Source organism: Ostrea edulis, chromosome 1 (assembly GCF_947568905.1).
Source record: "Ostrea edulis chromosome 1, xbOstEdul1.1, whole genome shotgun sequence".
Taxonomy (NCBI): domain Eukaryota; kingdom Metazoa; phylum Mollusca; class Bivalvia; order Ostreida; family Ostreidae; genus Ostrea; species Ostrea edulis.
In genome coordinates, this window is record NC_079164.1 from 49,736,827 (window position 1) to 49,761,826 (window position 25,000).

Here is a 25,000-nt window from a genome sequence, read left to right on the forward strand (position 1 = left end):
TTTGTTACACCAACATATAGATACACATATTGTCTACATATGTTGTGAATATCATCTCATTCGCTTCATAAATAAGATAGTTACAAACGTTTTAGCATTATCCAATCAAAATGAAGCGCACGTGCATGCGCGTGCAAATTGGTAATTTTGACCATGTAAATCAGTTAAGGGTCTCAATATCTACCTATGATATGAATTTCAAGCCATTTCAATGAACAACAAAAAAGTTAGACTGATTCCAAAGTTAGCGTACAAATTTTGTAATGCGCGTCCACGCGCATGCGTGCGCGTGCTGGCAAAATAACTATTATTTTTCATATGTACAAATGATATACTATCATCCTATTTAGGTTTTATATCGCTTCCTTCAATATTCTGATTTTCCATTTTTTGTACCAAAATTGGAATGCACGTGCGCGCGCGTGCATGCACGTGCAAACAAAATGACTATCACTATGCACATCTACAAACGCTATACTATCATCCTGGAAAGTTTCATATCGATCCCTTTTGTAGTTTCTGAGAACACTACCGGACAAAAAAGTACCGGAGAAAAAGAATAATAATAATAACTAGACACGATCTCGTTGCGAGCAACGAGTAGGTCTTCCGTCCGATTTGTTGATGCACTCGGAGTTAAAAAAAAAAAAAGAAAGACAAATGAGTCCCAATTTAGTTTCCGACTTTAAGACACTTTAGATATAATCAATTTTTCATATCATAAGCTTCTGAAGCAAAGTTGCGGTGAAATTCGTTTGAAATTCGACTCTCCAGGCGAGCCATAAGGCCCGCGGGCCTATTTCTTGATGTCATTTGTTAGCCCTCTATAGACTCAACAACTTTAGTTCTATATGTCTTTACAAAATATTTACCTGTAAAAAGTTATTGAGATCGACCGATATCGACAAAAAATCGACTCTACAGGCGAGCCATTAGGACCATAGGCCTATTTCTTGATATCAATCGATAGATCTCGATAAACTGAACAACTTTTGTTCAATATGTCCTTACAAAATATTTACCAGTTACAAGTTTTTGAAATCGACTGATATCGACAAAAATCGACTCTACAGGCGAGCCATGAGGCCCACAGACCCATTTTTTGATATTGGTCGATAGGTTATGACACATTGAACAACTTTTGTTCAATAATGCTTTTCAAAAAATATGTCATTTTAAAGATATGAGGCGTCAAATATTTACGATTTTGGCCCTTAAAATCTCTAATTACGTAACATATGACCTACTTTTTGATTTGATAAGATCAAGCTCGTTGAGATGAACATTTTCGCTTCTACAGCTTATTATAAAATATTAATAGTTTCTGAGATATTCTCAAAAACATTTGGACCCTTCTGAACCCCTAATTTAAAGGGCCAGCCCGTTTTGCTTGATATCGTAAGAAAGGCCTTGTCATTTTAAACATTTTTTGCTCAACAAGTATTTAGAAATTCTTTACCGTTCTCGAGTTATCTCTACAAGAAATATTTAGGGGCCAAACTGTAGCTCCCTAACGGGGCCACATAGGGAAAAAACGAAATGTACATATTGTTTAGATTATCATTCTGAACAACTTTTGTTCAATAATGCTTTTGAAAATATTTGTCGTTTTCAAGATATGAGGCGTCAATTATTTATGATTTTGGCCCTTAAAATCCTTATTACGTAACATATGACCTACTTTTTGATTTGATAAGAACAAGCTTGTTTAGATGAACATTTCCGCTTCAATGACTTATTACAAAATATTAATAGTTTCTGAGATATTCTCATAAACCTTTGGACCCTTCTGGGCCCCTAATTTAAAGGGTCAGCCCCTTTTGCTTGATATCGTAAGAAAGGTCATGACATTTCAAACATTTTTTGTTCAACAAGTATTTAGAAATTCTTTACCGTTCTCGAGTTATTTCTAGAAGTAATTTTTAGGGGCCAAACTGTAGCTCCCTAACGGGGCCACATAGGGTAAAAACGAAATATGCATATTGTTCAGATCATCATTCTGAACAACTTTTGTTCTTTATTGCTTTTCAAAATATTTGTCGTTTTCGAGATACAAGGGGTAAAAAATGTATGGTTTTGGCCCTTAAAATCCCTTATTACGTAACATATGACCTAAATTTTTATATGAATAGATTTGGATTGTTGAGATGAACATTTTTTGTTCTTTGACTTATACCAAAATATTAACGATTTTTGAGATATTTGATCTAGACTTTGAGCCCTTCTAGATCCCTAATTTAAGGGGCTAGCCCCTAAATCTTGATATTTTCGAAAAGATCTCGTAAATGTGCACAACTTTTGTTCTACATGTCTTAACAAAATATTTGCAAGAAAAAAGATATTGGAGATCAAAGGTCAAAAATCGCCGAAATCGGCGAAAAATTTTGGCATCCATTTTTTCAGGTCCAGGCGAGCGTTTAGGCAAATCGCCTCCGGTAAAATCGAATCCCCCACAAATCTTCTAAAATGTTTACTCTATCTTGTGTAGAAATTTCAAGACTCTAGCTTCAAAACTAACGGAGGAGATGTGTGGACAACAAGGCCCTTCAAAAAGTCACTAAAAGAGAGATAACTCCTGACCGGAAGTGACGTCAAGCACGAAATTTTGCAAGCAAAGTCTCGTCACCAAAAAACATCTTTCCTGAAAATTTCGTGAAAATCGATCGAGAAATGGCTGAGAAAAACGCGTGTACTACCAAGGAAAATAATAATAATAATGAAGAAGAAGAACGCGAACAATAATAGTAAGGTCTTCCGCAGGAGACGGAAGACCTTAATAATAATAATGAAGAAGAAGAACGCGAACAATAATAGTAAGGTCTTCCGCAGGAGACGGAAGACCTTAATAATAATAATAAGAAACAGAGTAAAAACAATATGTTCCCAAACTTTGTTTGGGGAACATAATTATCTAAATACTGAGCAAAATCTCTTCATTTTCAAAAATATGAATTTCAAATAATCTAAATTGTTTGATCTAACAAAGTCAAACTTGTACATTGGTAGAAACTATTACATAATTATATATGCACAAGTGTGTCATAAGCATTTATATAAACTACCAGCGTATCTAATTCTGTTTAGTATTCCTAGCTAGAATGCGTGGTTGGGTACAGAATGTATATACCATATTTTGCTAAATATAATACAGAGTGGTATTTAATATGCATCACCCTTTTGGGGCCTGAAAATTGAGGCAAAATTTCAGTTTATGTGTGTAACTCGCAGCAAAAATTCTGACCAAGTGGAATTAATCTGGACTCTATTCTTCATGGTTAATTTCACTAGAAATCTTTATGGAAATAATGCAAGTTTTCAACTATTTGAAAGCACAAGAATTTGCATATATCAAAGCAAATTTTTTAAGAAAATGGTAATCTTGTCTTAATACATAGCAGTAATCTTCACTGCACTGAATGTCTTCAGGGAAATAATGTTAATTTCAGCAAAGCATGAGATTTTGTAGCATTAAGGTAGGTCCCTAGTCCAGGACCTACTTGTGATTTCTCAAAAAATTAAGTTTAAATACTTAGATTGTTCATTTGAGGGTATGATAAAAACAAAACAAGAGGCCCAAGGGCCTAGAATCGCTCTTCTGATAAATTGTACAACCCCACCATTTCTATTCTTAGCCTCTTAGTATTCTAAATCTTTAGTTAAATCCTAAGAATTCAAAAAAAGTAGGTCATTGTGACCTACTTTTTGGTTTACACATTTTGAGAACCCAAGAAATATCAACTGACAAAGTTTGATGATTTTAAGCCAATTAGTATCTGAATATTGAAATATAGCTGTCAAATTCCAATCGTAGGTCATGGTGACCTACTTTTTGGTCAGCGAACTCCGAACATGCAAGACCCATCAACTGACAAAGTTTGATGACTGTAGGTCAAATAGTATCTGAATTATATAAATATAGCCGTCCAATTCCAAAAGTAGGTCAAGATGATCTACTTTTTGGTCGACACCCTTTGAACATGCAAGACGCATCAACTGACAAAGTTTGATGACTGTAGGTCAAATAGTATCTGAAATATATAAATATAGCCGTCCAATTCCAAAAGTAGGTCAAGTTGACCTACTTTTTGGTCGAAACCCTTCGAACATGCAAGACCCAACAACTGACAAAGTTTGATGACTGTAGGTCAAATAGTATCTGAAATATATAAATATAGCCGTCAAATTCCAAAAGTAGGTCAAGGTGACCTACTTTTTGGTCGACACACTCCGTAGACTCAAGATGCATCAACTGTCAAAGTTTGATGATTGTAGGTCAATTAGTGACTGAAATATATAAATATAACTGTCAAATGCCAAAAGTAGGTCACAGTGACCTACTTTTTGGTCGATACACTCCGAAGACTCAAGATGCATCAACTGACAAAGTTTGATGATTGTAGGTCAAATAGTGTCTGAAATATAGTAATTTAGCTGTCAAATACCAAAAGTAGGTCACGGTGACCTACTTTTTGGTCGACACAAACCGAAGACTGAAGACGCATCAACTGACAAAGTTTGATGATCCTAGGTTTTACAGTGCCCAAAATATGCATCTAAAATTGAAAATGTGAAATTTGAATATCTGTAAAATTCAAAAAGTAGGTCACTGTGACCTACTTTTTTATAAATATGTTTCAAGGCCTCAAGATGCATCAACTTACAAGATTTGATGATTCTAAACCTCTCGGTATTTGAAATAACAACTTAAAATATATCTATAAATGATAAGCCATAAAATTCAGAAAGTAGGTCACGGTGACCTATTTTTCAGTTGACACATTTCAAGGTCCCATGATCCACCAACTGACAAGTTTTGATGATCATAGGCTTCAAAGTGTCCAAGATATGCATCAAAATTAATTTTAAAATAAATACCTGCAAAATTCAAAAAGTAGGTCACTGTGACCTACTTTTGAGACAACTTGACACAAGGTCCTAAGATGCATCAACTGTCAAAATTTGATGATCCTAGTCCTTATAATGACTAAAATATCAAAGATTTAAGGAAATATAAATTTAGGTCAACTTTGAAGTGACCTTGAGACCACGCCCTTTGCCCCAGGGTAATGCCTTGAACAATTTTTAATCTACAACATATTCTCATCCTTATGTGTAAGTTTGGTGATAATCTGCCCAGTGGTTCTTGAGAAGAAGATATTTTAGCAACCACTACTTTTGTTTGTATTTTCCTGATTATCTCCCCTTGTTAAAGGGTCACATCCCTCTATTTAGTATGTATGAAAGCCCTTCGGCCAATGATACCCTGTAACAAATTTGAAAAAAATTGGCCAAGTGGTTCTTGAGTTATAGCCCTTTTTCTAAAAAGTTTACGCACACCGCACAAATGGCCATAGCATTAGCTCTTTGAGCCTTCGGCTCAGAAGAGCTAAAAATAGGAGGTTGTCAGTATAATGAGTAAATTATGTTATTTTTATTACGTGTACCCCCATTTGTCAAACGGCAATATCAGAATTCATTGAAGAAGTCCTAGAATATGTCCATAAAATTTTGTTTGAGGTATGATGCTGCAATTTTTTTCCTCAAATATGACATACATGTCTTACTAAATAATTAAAAGTGAAATTTTAACAGTTTCATGTTTTTTAATAATGGTGGTACAAAATTGAACTCAATACAGGCCCTCGGCAGTCAAAAATACGGCACTGCAACACCACTAATATGAATATTTTAAAAATTTGACTTGTGATTTTTCATTCAAACTCACATATGTTCACATATGAATGCTTGTTAAAATACATTTTAAAAATCTGCCCTTTCTCAGCATAATATTTTCACAGCATCTCAATTTATATTTACATTTTTTGGCCAAAATAGCCATTTTGAAGATGATTTTCGCATAATAGAAGATAACAAATATATACCAACATAACAAATATATAACAAGTGCAGAATTGTTTTATTTAATGCCACAAGTGCATTATTGCATATCATGATTTTTTTTTATTTACAGATAATTTTAACATGTAATACCACTGTATATCAATTAAACAAATATGTACCTCTGGTTTTATGTGTGAATTAGATGACAAAAAATGGAAAGAAGATTGGAGCCATAGTCTACTCAAATATAAGTGATTGAGTGTTATTGTATTCATTTTACTAAATTTTAAAAAACATCCAGGTAAATGTAAAAATACGTTTGATAATAATAGTACGTGAACCAATACCGGAGTTCGATCCGGACATGACGTCATGCTACTAGACCCCTACTTTAAAGTTTTAACAGACTCATTATTTCTTTGTCTAAACTTCAAATCAATCAAATAGCTGATGTTATAAAAATAAAATCAAAATATCAAACAAGTGTTAAATGTTGTAATCAACACAACACCAAAGCTGCGAAAAATTACATACAAAGGTGCGATATATAGACCCTCTTGTAATTATAACAAGATTGTTACGTGTCGCCATATGTCACCTGCAGCCACAAAAAAAGTCCCATAACTCCTGTAAATTTTGTAGAATAAAAATTGGAATATGATCAACTACATATTGTGACTAACAATCCTGCAAAATTCGAAGAAAATCTGTACAGCGGTTTCTGAGGAGTTGCATCGACAAAGTGTTCCCATAATGCAGAATGCAAAACAACAGTAAAGTCCCATAACTCCCACAAAATGTGTAGAATCAAAATGACGTCAGGATATGATTTAGTACATATGATGATTTATATTTCCTGCAAAATTTAAACTAAATCAAAGCAGCAGTGTCCAAGGATTTGTGTCCACAAGTGTTCCTATAGTTTAGCATGTACAAATTCAACTAAGTCCCATAACTCCTGTAAAATTTGTCAAATCAAAATGGCGGCAAAATATGATCAACAACATATGGTGACTAACAATCCTACAAAATTGAAATAAAATTCGTTGAGCGGTTCCAAATAGTTGCATCCACAAAGTCAAGTGTGACAGACAGACGGACGCACGGACAAGCCGGAGAGAGACAGACAATGAACAATGGGTGAGCTAAGGGAGAATTGTGCAGATGATCTTCAATCAATTGAAAGTCAATATGCTAATATACAGGAATAATTTAATTCTTATTGTATCCTTGTCTCTGATTGGTCAAATTCCAATTGAGGAGCACAGGTTATTTTTGTATAACCTGGTTTGGTATGGGGACACACACCCTTGACAACCTGAAGCTGGAACTATTGTTTTTCTCTCTCTAAATTTACATCACAGCACTGTTTTCAGCCTTCTTTGGAATAGAAAGTCAATGTGTACAATAAGATACTTCGGTTTGATACACATACTGTTTTCTCGCTGTCAATTAACATCTACTTGTACCCTAATCACTGTTGTAAATCATCTTTTTCTGTATGATGATCGAATAATTTTAAATAGATCAAAACAAAGATATTATATTCGAATTAATGATTCACCATAGTAAGAATTGTTCTGTTCATTTTCAAATACATTTCTTACTGGGGAAAGGTGGGGGTGTGTGTGTTTCATTACTGATCCGCCTTTCAACAAAGCAAACAAAAAAATCATATGTCACATTTTACCACATGACGTCAGAGTTAAAAGCCGCAAATTATTGCATTTTCCGATATTTGAAGACTTACTTTGGGTAGATCTAGGCCTAAACAATGCGGCAATTTCCCGTATTTTCTAAATCTGTCGGAGATGAGTGACTTCAAAATCGATCTCTAAAGGGCAGCGAAATACGCATTGCATGCATAGTCTACACATATTTTCTGTCATGACAAACTTTACCTTCGATACAATAATTTAATAAATAGGCTAGGTTCTGTTGAACTAAGACAAATTGACAATGAATTAAGATGGCGACCTTCTATAGATACATGTAGATGCTTCATAGCTGTTGCTAAGTGAATCATTGCGCAGCTCAGTTGACTTGTATTTTTCCGAGTTTATGTACATTTTGATAAACGAAGGGTAGTATCTTTGTCTCCTGCATTAAATTATAAGGAATGACTTTAATTCTGGGGCAAGTTATACCAGTATAACCTGGTTTGGGTCAGTTTATGCTTTTTTATAATCCGCTTTGCAGATTATAAAGCGTAAACTGACCCAAACCAGGTTATACTCATATAACTTGCCCCAGAATTAAAGTCATTCCTTAAATGGTGAGCTTTCATCGATTCTTAAGACATCTCTCAAGTTTATATTGCATCTTGAATCTCCCAAAGCTGAAATTAAAACGAGGTGGTCATTAAAATTCTGAATGATGAGACAATTAACTTACAATCCACAGGCCAATCCCTGTATATTCTATGATAAGATGAAAAAAGACCATTACTTTCCCATCAAATCGCTAATTATTGTGGAAAAAACATAGGTATCTTGGGATTAGATATTTTTTTCTTAATGACAATTTAATGTACTTGCAATCTTCCTTCCCTTCTGAAGACAAAAAAATACAATTATGGAAATCCCAAAATTGCAATGCAATTGATCACTAGACTGATGTCAAATCCAAAATTGGTCAATAAAAGACAAGAAAGCTCTAGAGAGGAGTAGAATAGAATTCACAACTGGAAAAGTACTCCAATGTAGCAATATACAATTATTAACATTTGATAGTTTGAATTGCGTTGTATATTCAAAATTCTCACAAGTGAAACACCTTAATGATAGTTCATGTATAACATATTATGAAATATTAATTTTAGTATATTAAAGTATGATAATGTAGTATATAGTATCAAAATGAAGTATGCAGTATCCTAGTGAAGTATATGGTATCCTAGTGTATCATATAGTATCATAGTGTGGTAGATAGTATTATAGTGTAGTATATGGTATCCTAGTGTAGCATATAGTATTATAAAGTATTATAATGTAGTATAAAGTATTATAATTTAATTCTTATTGTATCCTTGTCTCTGATTGGTCAAATTCCATTTGAGGAACGCAAGTTATTTTTGTATAACCTGGTTTGGTATGGGGACACACCCCCTTGACAACCAAAAGCAGGAACTATTTTTTTCTCTCTCTCTAAATTGACATTGCAGCACTATTTTCAGCCTTCTATGGAATAAAAAGTAAACGTGTACAATAAAATACTTCGGTTTGATACACGTTTTCTCGTTGTCAATATTAGCATCTACTTGTACGCAAATCACTGTTGTAAAACATCTTTCTCTGTATGTATGGTCGAATAATAGATTAAAACAAAGATATTATATTCGAATTAATGATTTGCCAAGTAAGCATTACCCTGTTCATTTTGAAATACATTTCTCACTGGGGGAAAAGGTGGGTTGGGTTGTTTCATTGCTTGATCCATCTTTCAACAAAGCAAACAAAAATTCATATGTCACATTTTATTACATGACGTCAGACACATTGAGATGTGGATTGCGATTTGTCACTTGCTTACATAATTTCTTGTGTCGGATTTACTATTAGCGACAATGTTGCATACAAGGGTAAGTTTTCATGTAGTAGAAGTTTTCACAGAGTTAAGCAAATTATTGCATTTTCTGATATTTGAAGATTTATTTTGGGTAGGTTTAAACAATGCAATTTCCCATATTTTCTCAATCTGTTGGAGATGAGCAACATCAAAGTCAATCTCTATCTCTAAAGGGCAGCGAAATACGCATTGCATGCATAGTCTACACATATTTTCTATCATGACAAACTTCACTTTCGCTTTGCGGATTATAAAGCGTAAACTGACCCAAACCAGGTTATACTCGTATAACATGCCCCAGAATTAAAGTCATTCCTTAAATAATTTATCACATATTTGCTCCTTTATCCAATGGATAGCACTCATACAATATTGTTCGTATTCCACATTATGTATTCCTACGCCGTGTGACGTAATGTGCATAGCAACTGAATCAGGTCAAAAGAATTTCCAAAAATCAATTGTTGGAAGTGGCAGTGGTGTTGTTGTATTCTTCAAAATTTGAAAACAAGGGGAACGGGGGAACAGGCGTGTCATTTTCATTATCTAGCCTAGTTATCACCTCAAAAAAGTAAAACAGCCTGCAGCTCGGCGTTGCATACAACCCCTAATCATGTTTTGTATCGATTGAACAATTTTCTCAATGATCAAGGAAATAAAGATACATTGGAAGAAAAAACAACATTAGGTGACATGAAAGAACTGAAATCGTAATTATTTTTTTTTAAATCTCAAAATGAAATCGTCCTACTGACCCCCCCCCCCGGGGCAGAACTGAATAACATATACTGTGTAAATCTTCCTGAGTGTTAAAAAACTTGATAGTTCACATTAGGACACAAACACACTAAGGGGCAAGATCAAAAGTTCAATGTCTGAATTAAAAACAACAAAATTTACATAGTTTTCACCAAGACACGCCCACCCCTTTTAAAACAAGTAAAAATCATACGAGTATAGATAACACTCTGTATATCATTTCTACTGTTTATTCACAAATGAAAGTGTACATTAAAAATATTAAATGTTCATTAAAATGTAATATTACAATGTGGTTCTCAGCAGTCACTTGTCTTTTCCACTTAAGTGTAATCTGTCGGATGACAGAAATATCCCCCCTCCCCCAAACTATTTGAATTTAGATCTTTATCCAACATCAATCTTTTGATCTCGCCCCTAATATCTCTTATTACATATTTATCCCTTTATCTAGTGAATATCAACTCACCAAATGAACCTGGGATACACCACATTCAACAGCAAACAAAACGATTCCATCACAAACACAGATGTAAGAAACACAAGCACATCCAACAATGAAAGCTCCAAGACCCTCCATGTCATAGACAGGAGGCCCACAGGCCTTATCGGTCACCTGAGTACTAGCGAAAAAGTATCACTACTCCCAAGGGTGATGAAATTTAGAAAAAATTTCCTGTTCTGAATATCTAAGCTAAATTCTAATGTTCAGCAACAGTATAAAACAAGATGTGTTCTTAAAACTTCACTGTCCTCAAAAGTGCATACACTGATGAAAGGCTTTACATAATATAATAGGTGTATTAAAAGATATGACTTATTTGGACCCATCCTAGAGTCAAAACCCTGGGTTGTGAAATTCACCATATTTTGAACATGAACATCCTTTTCTGCTATTCTTAAGTATGCATTTAGATTTTGTACAGTATCAGCAAACTTACACATAAATACTATATACTAAGTTTGGCCCCACCCTGGTGTCAGAACCCTACCCCGGGGATCATCAAATTTACAATTTTGGTAAAAGATTACCTGCTCTTTCTAAATATCCATCAATAACACTAAAGAAGATATTAGTGAAGTGTTTTACACATAGACACTATATAGTAAGTTTAACTCTGCCCTGGGGTAAGAACTCCATCCCCCCATCCCCGAGGATCATGAAATTTACAATTTTAGTAGAGGCCTTCCCGCTCTACATCACTATGCATTCAGTTTTTCTTAAACATGTGTGGTTCTAGGGAAGAAGATTTTTTTAAAATTGGTCAATTTTTAGCAGTTTTTGCCCCATCCCTAAGGCCCCAGAGGAGCAGGAATCCTGAAATTTACAATTCATGTCCCCCTTGTTCCAAAATTGCTTCAAACCAAATTTCAAAAAATTGAAATGATAGTTATCAAGAAGACGTTAAAAATGTTTATTTTTCACATATTTAATAACAGACCATTTTGGCCCCACCCTGATACCAAATCCTTACCCCTGGGATCATCAAATTTACAATTTTCAATTGGTAAAGGACTACCGTATATACTCGCCTATAAGTCTATTCGCCTATAACTCAGTTGTATAGTGTTTAGGTTATTTTGGAGGGAATTGCCATTGACCCATTTATAAGTCGGTCTAACTTCTTTGAAGAATCGGTTGACAATTTCAAATCAATGCTTAATGTTTTTACTTGTGTTTCAAATCACCGATATTTGATATTTTTTCCCAACAAATCAATTTGATATCAATACTCTTACGCATTTATCCATGTTCCAATAATGTTTTGGGATATGACAACAATATTTCACTTTTTATTCTCAGCAAATTAAACTGTTACTATTTTGTTTATTTCGTCCATGTTTTTGTTATTTAAAAAATACTAGGCTATACATTACACCATGCTGAAAAATACCAATCTTCTTAGGACATTCCTATTAGTCGGACATAGAGTTTTGGACCAAAATTTAACTCCCAAAAATCCGACTTATAGGCGAGTATATATGGTACTTGTTCTTTCTAAATATCTATTTAGTTTCAATCTAGTATCAATAGCACTAAAGAAGATCTTATTTAAGTATTTTACACATTAAAACACTATATACCAACGTTGGCCCCACCCTGGGGTCAGAACCTCTACCCCGGGGATCATGAAATTTACAATTTAGGTAGAGGCCTTCTTCCTCTACATCACTATATATGCATTTAGTTTTCCTTAAACATGTGTGGTTCTACAGGACAAGATTTTTGAAAATTGGTCAATTTTGGGCAGTTTTTGCCCTGCTCCTAAGGTCCCAGGGGTGCAGGAATCCCGAAATTTTCAATTTATGTCCCCCTTGTTCCAAAAATGCTTCATACCAAATTTCAAAAGAATTAGAATGATAGTTATCAAGAAGAAGTTAAAAATGTCTATTGTTCACACATTTAATAACTGACCATTTTGGCCCCCACCCTGATACAATTTTGGTAGAAGTTTCCTTGCTCATCATTACTATATACTCACTTTCTCTGCAAGATGCCCAGGAGTAAAGAAGAAGATTTTTAAAGAAATACATCAATTTTACAGATTTTACCCAAAATCAAGGCCCCTTAGGGTGGGGTGGGGGTGGGGGGTCATGAAATTTACAATTTCCAGTCTCCTTCACCTACAGATACTACATATCAAGATTGGCCAAGTAGTTTCTGGGAAGAAGTTGTTAAAGGACAACACACGACACACATCACACCACGACGGACGCAGACCAATTGCAATAAAAATGTTTTAAAACAACGGGGAATGAAAGGTCATTTCACTGCAAGCGTGAACTAATCATAAGCATGTTCGCTGTATCCATGTTTTACTGTTAGTACATTTTATGAAGGTGTTCTGAAGTGGGATTTGTTCAATATCCATGTATGAGGAAAAAAAATAATTTTAATTTATGTTATGTTTTTCATTGATTGAAATTACTAAACAGTTTTAAAACAGCAATCAGTATTCTATTTTCCTCAAAACACATGACCCATAATTAGTTTTGATTATATTTATCTAAGACTATATGCATGCTTCCAACACACAAATAATTACAAACAATGCAATTTTGGCTTAACACTGGCAGTCACTACTAGATCAAGAAACAACTTGCTGAGTTGAAGCATGCACATGGTAGAAGCTCCCCGATGTATGGTACATCACCTCAACAATAATTGTCAAACCCAGCAAGCCTTGTACAGAGTTGGAAGATCTACTCGGTAGAAAATCCCCAGTACATAGTGTACTGTCACAACAAAAAGTGTAAACTCTGCTCAATTTGAACATGATAGATTAACAGCTGATTATGATAGCTTAATGGGAATTGAATAAAATGTGAATTTATGTCCAAAATCAGGAATGAAACTGAGGGACTGATTCCAGGAATGAAATTGAGGGACTGATGCCAGGAATGAAATGGTAAATGACTGAGAGCCCCATTAAGGTAGAATCATAATTTCAATATCATGTAGGAGATGAAACAACTATAACATCAAAACAAGAAACTGTATTTTACTGGTTTCCTTTCAATCTATTGTCCAGATTCAGTTATTACCGTTTGAAATATTTCTTTTACCAAGGTTTCAACTGAGTAACTGAACTGGTCGCGCCATTTTGAAACCAAAGTAAACATGACAAGGAAAATAACTCATCAACTGTGTGTAAATACTGATGATGTTTGGAAAAGATTTGGTCTTTGTGAGATGGCATTAATCTGTTTAGTACCTGATTGTGGGATTAACTGTGGTGAATCAGAACTTACAATACCTGATTGTGGGATTAACTGTGGTGAATCATATCATACTGTAGCGGTCAGCCGGGTTAGATCGCCGGTGGCCAGATAGCTCAGTTGGTAGAGCACCTGACTAGAGATTCAGGGGGCCCGGGTTCGAATCCCGGTCTGGTCCGTTGCATTTTCTCCCTTCCCGTTACAGATTTGGTGCCGTTGACCACCCCTGGACTTGGAGGTGAAAGTCCTCCCAGGGGCAAATAAGAACTTGGGTTGTGTCTTCGAGGGCGAAGACAATTTAAGGAGGGAGGAATGTAGCGGTCAGCCGGGTTAGATCGCCGGTGGCCAGATAGCTCAGTTGGTAGAGCACCTGACTAGAGATTCAGGGGGCCCGGGTTCGAATCCCGGTCTGGTCCGTTGCATTTTCTCCCTTCCCGTTACAATACAATACCTGATTGTGGGATTGCTGTGGGGAATCAGAAATTACAATACTTGATTGTGGGATTAACTGTGGTGAATCATATCATACAATACCTGATTGTGGGATTGCTGAGGTGAACCTTGAATTTCTGGATTTGGTTAAAAGTCTGCAAAGCAACCAAGAAATATTCGATTATTAATTCAAAGAAAAACTTTTCAATGAAATTTTGAAAACTTTGTTGAAGAACATACCAATTGAAACCAGAAGCAAAATTAATGTTGTCTTACCAATGCAAACATATTGTTGAGCAAATTTACCAAAAAAGAAAAATGTGACATTGTATACACAGGTTAACAACCTTATCAATACGATCATACAGGCAATTCTTCTTTGCATAGCATTGCAATTTAGTAAACTGAAAACACCTGTTTGAATATTGCTACAACTTTGTTATTGATATGTATTGAATGATTACTTGAACACTCATTCTGAGAGTATTACATATGCAATACATGCCCCCTACCTGTGCCCCCATCAATTGACAGATGTAATATTCAAAATAATGTATAACTGGTGATGTTTAACCTTGAACTTTGACCTAAAACATTGGTATCAAGTCACCATGTTTACCAGTATTAAATTAGTTTGATTGTTATTCATACAGTTGACACAATAATGTAAATTTGGGTCTGATAACTATGATTATAAAAACAACCAAGAAAATTTGGTACTCCTTCATCATGAGACTTCAAAAAGCATCAAATCTGAGTCACCGTCTTTGGATGAAATACATGGGGGAACTATTTAAATCATACAAATGCAACACAAAACAAAACACAATATAACATTCAAATCTGCATTCAAAATACCCATAAAGGACTTCTCAACTCTGTTCATAATACGAATTCCTATCAACTGTGTGAAGGCCGATTTCAAATATCCGCGATTTAAGTTGGATCACAGTAAATTGAATATTGCCGACTAATCAGAAGTCGCTCACCAACTACAGAAAAATACTCGCATGATTAACAGATTTGATATATATTTTCATTCTGATTGGATTATTGAAATTCAATTCATCAATCATATAAGTCTTGTACATACTTTCATTTTCAATTCCAAATTTTTGCTAGGTAGTTTGTGTGTTGATTTGTACTGATATCACAATGCCTGTATTGTCAAGCATATCTTAATGAGAAATATTGGTATGTATCAGAGTACTGGTGTATCGTCCCATCTCTAGTAGGAATATGGCTGCCCCAACAATAAGATTGGACTTTATATTATTCACAATAAAGTAGCAACTTTTTTTCAGACTTTCACTCTTTACAATGTTTATATCACCTGATTTTCAGTAAATACTTAATAAATCAACACAATCATTTCATTTTTCCAAAACTTTTGTCATGACTACATATGTTCTTTAAGAAAAATCTCACAACCAAACCTTTATGTAAATTCTGTGCACTACAAGAATTTGTGGGTGTAAACGACTATATTTGTATCAAACACTATCAATAACATTGTATTTGTATCAAACACTATCAATAACATTGTATTTGTATCAAACACTATCAATAACATTGTATTTGTATCAAACACTATCAATAACATTGTATTTGTATCAACTCTATCAATAACATTGTATTTGTATCAACTATAACAATAACATTGTATTTGTATCAACTCTATCAATAACATTGTATTTGTTTCAAACACCATCAATAACATTTTATTGGTATCAAGCACTATCAATAACATTTTATTTGTTTCAAACTTTATCAATAACATTACCTGCTCAGCAAGTTCTCTTGAAGGCTACAACCAAAATAAATAAAAACATTAAGCCTTAAATTCTCAGATGATATATCATCAAGATGCTTCAGTGCGATCTGTAGAGAAATGAGAGTGTCCCAACAGTGTGTCTAAAGTTAAATAAAATATCGTATAACATCTTTCAGGATAATCATAAATATTAGAAAACTTGTCAGGTCTTCTTAACAGGAATTCAACGACATTACAGCCAATACGTCAGAAAAACACTGCTGGTAAAACTAATGATCAGATAGACAAAATGATGGAAGACTTATTCCATGGCATTATTACGCCAGAAATAAAGACATAAATATATCACTGCTTCCTTAGAAAAGTAATGTAATAAACTCTGTTGAAATGAAACCAATATGTTGCACAGGATGTTGAAGCAACTCGATGCAATAAAAAAAAATTTCATGAGGTAACAAAATTAGGAATGAATACAATTAAGGCCATCACAGGGTGTCATAAATCTTGACATAATCATTGTGGAATTTATGTACATAAGACACTTGTTCTTAATGTACAGAATAAAAAAAGTTTCAATTAAACCTTTAAGGGTAGCTCTCTCTCTCTCTCTCTCTCTCTCTCTCTCTCTCTCTCTCTCTCTCTCTCTCTCTCTCTCTCATTTTTAATACATGAAATATCATGATCACTATGGTGCTATAGTAATAAAAATCCAATCCATTATTATTTCAATCTGACACATAGAGATGATCTCACAGAAATAATTTGAATGTCTATAGTTTTAAGTTGAGTGGGTGGTATTGCAGCCATACTTCAATAATTGGTTTGAAAGATTTATATTTCTGTGGTGGCCACAATGGGTCTACTCTCTTTCACACTCCTCATAGACTTTTATGTGCCAAGAGGTGGTGATCCTCACCACAGGACTGACATTTAATATCCCCATCCAAAGGACTAACAACTAGTAAATTTTTCAGACTAGGAAACTACATGCAACTATTTGTGCAATAACAAGAGGCTCATGGGCAACATCACTCACCTTAGCCCATGTTTAAAGATTTTCCTTATATATTTGCATGCAAAACTTTGACCCATTTTGTGGCCCCAACCTACCCCTTGGGGCCATGATTTTTACAAACTTGAATCTGCACTATGTCCAGAAGCTTTCATGTAAATGTAAAAAAAATTTTGGCCCAATAGTTCTTGAGAAGATTTTTAAAGATTTTCCATATATATTTGTATGTAAAACTTTGATCCCCTATTGTGGCCCCATCCTACCTCCAGGAGTCATGATTTTAACAAATTTGATTCTGCACTATGTCCAGATGCTTTCATGTAAATTTGTACTTTCCTGGCCCAGTGGTTCTTGAGAAGAAGATTTTCTAAGAGTTTACATATATATTCGCATGTAAAGCTTTGATCTCCTATTGTGGCCCAAACCTACCCCGGAGGTCATGGTTTTAAGAAACTTGAATCTGCACTTTGTCAGGAAACTCGTGTAACTGTAAATTTCAGCTCTTCTGGTCCAGTGGTTCTTGAGAAGATTTTAAATGACACCCCTTCCCTATTTTTGCATTTTTATGATTATCTCCCCTTTCATTTGGACAAATTTAAAAGCCCTTCACATAAGGATGCTTTTTGCCAAATTTGGTTGAAATGGCCCTGTGGTTTTGGAGAAGTCAAAAATATAAAAAGTTTACAGACGGACAACAGGCAATCAGAAAAGCTCACTTGAGCTTTCATCTCAGGTGAGCTAAATATCTCTCAAATAACTTCAAAATCATATTTCATATGTTTACAGAATATATGCTGGAAAACTTTCAGTGAGAGTGTTTTAGTATTCATGTGTATACTAAGTTCTACACATAGAAAACAGTTGGACATCCTAAAAGGCTTGACAACAGAAGAATTTCTACATGCAATTGTAAGAAATGTGTTGCAGTGAGATAATGGAATCTGTCACATAGTTACGTTTTCACAACATACCTCAATAATGATAGCCTGGGGCGCATTTGAGGCTGGCTTAGCATTCACGGCTCCGGATGCTGAAAAACAATAATGCAACTTAAAGCCTGCATGATTTATCAATCACATTATCATCACTTGTTCATAAAATAAAAACAGTCATAAAGCATTGCCTATGCACATTAAATAGTTATTTATCATGCTTTGGCATTAATCAGTTCTTGTGGAAGCTTGACTTGAATATCCTTGGATTTTCTAAGAATTAATCTACAGAAATGCAATGGAACCATTGGTGCCAACCTAATGAATTTTTCTTTATGTTGAGTAAACTCAGACCTGTTCAAAACAAGGACACCAAACCATAACAGTCTAAATAAGTTAAAAGACACCCAACCCTTACAAGACACATGATAATTTACCTAATGACGTTATCAAATACTTGTTATAAAATCCCCCCCCCCCCCCCCCCCCCCCCCCCCCCATCAGATTTAACTTACATAAATTCAGAATTCCTAAACATTTCAAAGGATCATCAATGCATGGTATGGCAATTTGTCCTCCAAAATGATTATTAAATTTTTAAAGTGAAGCTTACATTATTTTGATGAAAAGTGTATGCATAGCTTGCTATTCAGAGAAATTTGCTGATGGTACTAAAATGAACAGCCATTCTTGAACTTTTTTTTACTTTTGATGAAAAACTGTTCAATCTATTTTATGTACCAGCCATTTCCTGTCCATGAGGCATATTAGGGAACTTAATTTATTTTTTACCACATATATCTGCTATCTCTCAAATAGATCAATGGAACAAAAATAATTAATGTTCTCCTAATGCATTTGTTGTCTTGGGAACAGACTTTTAAAAAAAAAAAGACTGACAATAAAATGCTATGCTGGATGTAAACAAGAATTGAAGTTGGGGGGGGGGGGGGGGGGGGGGGCTTAATGCTAAATGATTACAGATGAATTATGCCTTATATCACATATTGCTGTTCGGCAATTACATGTACATACAAAATTATATTTTCCAACATAACTGAAAATTTTTAAACCATTTCCTAGTTTTCTTTGGAAATTGGAACAAAACAATACTAGCTAGAGTCTTGAATTCATAGAATTTCACTGAATGCAAAGTAAAAACCAATGTAGGCAATCTCGCGAGTAAAATTTCTATAGACATTACAGCTAAAGAGACATTACAGCTAAAGACACATCAATGACACGTTGAGAGTCCTTTGGAATTGAAAACAATTCCTACACTTTCTCTTTATGGATTGATTTCAAATTTCTATTGACTGCACAACCCATATTTCATAGTGTCTTCATAAACTAATCATACCACCAGAAAAAATAGGATGAGTGTACAATCAAAAACAAAATTCCATAGAAAACGTTATTCAACCAAAATAGACTACAAGCAGTCAAAAATTGGACTATTACAAAACAATCAAATCTTTGCAGATTTTATCAGACACCAACATATCAATTTTCACAATTCTATTTGACTAGTCTGATTGAATTGGCTCAAATGATTTAACACAAAGACCAAAGGCTTTATCGGTCACCTGAGTATTAGTATCAATCACTAGCCTCAAGGGCTATGAAATCTAGGAAAAATCCTGTTCTACCCCTGCAAGTGACTATACTGATGAAAGACTTCACATTGAATATATGTCACACTAAAACGATATGACTAATTTGGACCCGTCCTAGAGTCAAAACCCTAGGGTTGCGAAATTCACAATTTTGGTACATTCTTTTCTGCCTTTCCTAAATATGTATTAAGTTTTTATACCACATCAGCAAGCTTAAAGAGGTCTTTCAAATGATAAAGACAAAAAACGCTACAATAATTTTGGACCCACACTGAAGCCAAAACCTTACTCCCGAGATCATGCAATTCACAATTATGGTAAAGGACTGCCTATTCCTTCTAAACATCTATTTATATAGTTTCAATTTAGGATCTGTGAATAGCATTGAGGAAGATATTATTTATGTAATGGTCCCCATTTAATTTGAACTAGTTGTCATTGGTATGAAAAGCCAGGTACATGTATTCAGCTGAAACAAAGGTAATTCAGATATCCAAACACTTCCCTTATCCTGATCATTTGACTGTGAACAAAAGTCTGGATAAATGAGGCTCCATTCTAATAAAGAGAGTACACATTTTCAGGAAAATCCATGCAGAAAATGTCTGGACAAAATGATATCCATGGCCAAACAAGCAGAAAAATTGAAATGGTGATTCCATTATACCCTTTCCTAGACTCATGCAGTAGTTTCTATGAGATAACATATCATACAAAATTTAAAAGAAAATGACTTAGTCAAAAAGGTTGAAAATACACCTGGAAAATTAAGAAAATGAAAATGCCAGGTGAACAAATGGTAAATAAAGAGTTACATAGTCTACATGTTAGTCTCTCAGAACTTGTCCTGATAAAATCATTTCTACAGGCAGACGAACATACTGATTCAATATACACCCTAAACTTTGTGGGGGTATAAAAATGTGTTCTTCAGTCAGTTTAATTGGTTTTAATTTAAAAATAAACAATGAAATGTGTTTTTGTGGTTATTACTGAGGAAGTTGACAATTGCCAGCACTTGTAAGAAAATTTGCATGAGCATGTTATTTAATTTTCATACAAATTTGGCGACCTATTCCTAATGTTTGTAAGCTGAGGGAACCAACAATATTCAACATTTGTCTCAATAAATACCTGGTAGTTTAGAAGTATCAAATAAAATTTAACTTCAAAGACAATTTTGAAAAGTCCATCAGAGGGAATTTTGAAAGTACAATTTGAAAACCTGTTCCCATCATCAAACTCTAGGTTAAGGCTTCAATGTTGGAATGTGAGAGTTCCTGCATGCATCATGCCAACCTTACAATTATTTCAATTCGAAACTTTCATTTTTCATTAGTCAAAACAATTTTCATAACACATATAAAAAGCTTTTCTGGCCATAACAATTATGAATTTGCCAGTACAAAGAAAAAAATTGTTGTCTCGTTATTACTATCAAGCCTCATTTTAGAATCCTTAATGATGCACCCCATTGTGCCATGACGTTCTTTTTAAGCATGTTAACTCCGCATTTTAATAATTTCTGTCAATAATTATAGCTTGCTGGTTGTGAATGATTGCTGATTTTTTCATGCTTCCCTGTGGTCCTCGTAGACATGTTCACACTTCTAATTCATACAAACTGTGATATACAACAGAAGCCAGTCATTAATCATCACATTGACCTCATTTACACTTGTTTTTTATCTTCTACAAACATTACGGGAATGGGTAAAGGAAACCATTTATCGTGTGAATCATATTTTACTTTCAGAAATGGACTGTGCATGATGTTCCATCAGATGACAGTAGAGATTATGTACCCAAGATAAAACTCATACTGGCTGGAACAATGACCTACTTTTTTATGAAGTTTGGTTACCCAACAAATCATGTAACATTTACATAATTTACAAAAATCAGTTGAACAAAATGATTCGACCACAAAGTTTGTTAAAGCCAGCAGATGCTCATGCTTATTGAGAAAATAATTCCGCACCTAACATTTTGAATGATGTACAAATCAATATTCAACTTACTTTTTTCTTAAAGGCCAAAAGAAATAATGAGAAGTTTTAAGAAAGATGTTTATTGTGTATACATACATGTATCAAGTTAATGTGATATGGATCTGACATGGCTAATTCAAACTCAAACAAGATGTGTCATTATGACACAACCCCCCCCCCCCCCAAATTAGCCAGGCTAGTAAAAAAAAGTGTATCGTACCCAATTAGTTACATTATCACTAAAAATCAAGTTTGGTTCATAATTTACTCATCACATATGCACTAAAAAAAATTTCAAAGTCCAAGGGCTATAACTCCAGTCAATTAAAATTGATCTGCAGCTCTTCAGTTTGCAACTGCATACGGTTCTACCCTGCGCTTATTCTGAAACAATTATGAAACTCACTGAATTTCAAGTAACATTTAGCTAAAGAAGGGTGATTTTCCACCAAAAATCTCAAGTATGAAATCCTCAGAGGAATTTTAAAATTTGGAAAATATTGAAGAAAAATATAATAGCGCAGTTATAAATTAGTGCATTTTGGAATTTGACACACATTTTGTGCACAATTACCATGCATATATAATATTACATTATAAGTGCACTGTGCGAAAAACAGCAGTCAGGAGTTTGACACTTAGTGCACGAGCCAATGAGACAAATTGATTTACTATTTCAATGACAGAAAAAAATTAGGTACATAAACTTTTGTTATTGATATTTGTCTTACAAAACTTATCCAGATGCTTTATTCTGATAAAATCTTAAATCTAGTTTTAATTTTATCAACGATTATCAATAAAGTTGCATACAAAACTATCATAATAGCACATGTTTTTTTTAAAGAAAATTTAATTTTCAGATTAAGTGCTAATATTGCTTTAACAAGGCAAAAAGATAAAGACACAACAAATATTGATAATGTGTGTTTATAAACGACTGTTCAGGATGGAAAAATTAAGGTATCAAATATATAGGAAAAAGCAAAATAATTATGTATAATCATGTATTGCATCTGGACACTGTTTCATCAATAAGTGTAAATTTTCAACTAACTAAGTCTTACGCCGACTACGTAAATCTAGTTACGTATAATCTTAGTTTAGCGCAAACCGCGTTTCACGGAATGACGTAAATACATGCGTACGTTACTACTCGACTAAGTTTTCAACTAAGCTTACGTACTTAGTTACCGCGCCCTGAGCATGAGTACATCATACTTTCGGTTTTTTTCACTTGTCGTCTGGACCAAAATAATGAATGAAAAGAACGCAAAGAAAATACACAAGCGGAATTAGGAGGAGAAAGAGATGGCCGTGTTGGCAGAGGCAGTAAAATTTTCCTATACCATACTATTTGGGCACTGCATACTAAATCAAACATATCACTCCATAAACAAAATTTGTTTTTATGTATATAGGCCTATGTATATATTTTACATCTCTTCTTCTACAAAATGTTATATGATTTCAAAGGTTATTATATTTTAAAAGTGCATGTAGGTCGACACGATACATGTACATCTACATTGTATATAGATATTAACTATATATTTATACTTTAATTGGATAATTAATGTAGACTCATAGGCCTAAATGTGTTTGAACAAATTGAATATGTGTGCATATTTTACAGTTTGGGATTATATACAAGCACGTACCATCGTTTTGCAAAGTGAGGGGGGGGGGGGGGGGGGCTGGGACATAGATTAGATGTTGGCTTTTCAAATAATCTTTTTATCTTGCGTTATAACGCAAAAAAAATATAATAAAAATAAATAAATACAAGAGGCCCAGGGGCCTTATAGGTCACCTGAGTATCATGTAACAACCGTCCAATGTTTGAATTAGGTTTGTGTTTAAATATAAGAATTTTACTTTTGGATGGAAGAAACATTGAATAGCTTTGTGGTCAGCCCCGCCTTTGCACCAGAACCCCTGCCCCAGGGGCCATGAATTTCACAATTTTGGTAGAGGGCTCAATGCTCATTATAATTATGCCCACAGCTTGTCTACTTAATACCCAGAAACAGAGAAGAAGATTTTCAAAGAATTTCTATACTTTCACTATATGACCAATAGAGCCCCACCCTAACACAAGAACCCCTGCCCCAGGGGCCATGAATTTCACAATTTTGGTAAAGGGCTCAATGCTCATTATAATTATGCCCACAGTTTGGCTTCTTGATGTCCAGGAGTAAAGAAGAAGATTTTTTAAATTACACTCATTTTGATGGTTTTTGCCCCACCCCTCAAGCCCCAGGGGGGCAGGGACCACGAATTTCACAATTTTTGTTCCCCTCCACCCACAGATGCTATATGCCAAAATTGGTTGAAATTGGTTCAGGGGTTTCAGAGAAGAAGCTGAAAATGTTCAAATGTTAACGCACGATGCACGTCGCACGACGACGGACAAAAACAGATAGCAATAGGTCACTTGAATGAATTCAGGTGACCTAAAAATGTTTTGTCCTGTCTGCAAAATCCTAATTCGGAGGGGTGGGGGTGGGGGGGGGGGGATTGGGTGGTGTTGGAATCTTTTACAGTGATTTCCACAATTTTTTCTCTCTCAGGTTTCATTTTCTTCAATCGTTGGGGTGCTAGAGTATTCTATTATGAGTGCATCAAAACATTTTCCTAGTACAAAATTTAAAAAATTCGTATTGTTAAAAAAAAGTGGAGTAGCAACACAAGGTGACCCCCTCCCATTCACGCCGATTAGTGCCTGATATATATGTACATGTAGATGTTTTTCTTTATTTGATAACATAAAATATATATCTGCACGGATTATCCTGCACATCACTTATTACCGAAATTCGTCAAGTATCAAACTGTTACGAAGACTTTTTTTTTTAATTTGGAAGAACTTTATTATCATAACATAGTTATATGATGTATCTCTTAAGACGGGATATTTTTCAAGATTTTAGATATACAATGGAAAATAGTAGATCTTAAAGTGACTGTTCATGAAATATACATTACACTCCTGTAAATCCACCCACCATACGATTGAGATCGAATTGAATCGGGCTCGCTAATCATTTGTTCCAAGTTAGTCAGAGCGGAAGTTTTGAAGAGATTTATAAATAGCTTACATATAATACAACAAAGTGAACGTTCCCTTTACGGTGGACTACTTTACAAAGGGATTTGGGAATAACACTGTGCATTCATCATTCGTGTACAGATAGACACTTGTGAAAGTAATCATACAGTAAGGGCAAGCCATAAATTTACTAGTTTTCAAAGGGAAGTAACCCTTATGGCCTTACATATTTATCGTTGTAAACGTCTAAAAGCATCCTGTCTTGAAAAAATCGATCACGACGCAAAGCTCGTAGGTAAAAATT

General features: G+C 34.4%; 1 protein-coding gene across 2 annotated transcripts in view; it reads right to left on the reverse strand.

Annotated features, from left to right (window-relative positions):
• The window catches only part of LOC125651468 (ATP-dependent RNA helicase DDX1-like), a 211,718-nt gene that overhangs the window by 162,601 nt on the left and 24,117 nt on the right, over positions 1 to 25,000 (reverse strand). For both annotated transcript variants that reach the window (XM_048880093.2, XM_048880099.2), the window contains exons 13-15: positions 18,077 to 18,135; positions 16,103 to 16,126; positions 14,422 to 14,474 (exon numbers count right to left, since the gene is read on the reverse strand). In XM_048880093.2, the coding sequence (XP_048736050.1) occupies positions 14,422 to 14,474; positions 16,103 to 16,126; positions 18,077 to 18,135 (136 nt within the window). The remainder of the gene's footprint in view (positions 1 to 14,421; positions 14,475 to 16,102; positions 16,127 to 18,076; positions 18,136 to 25,000) is intronic.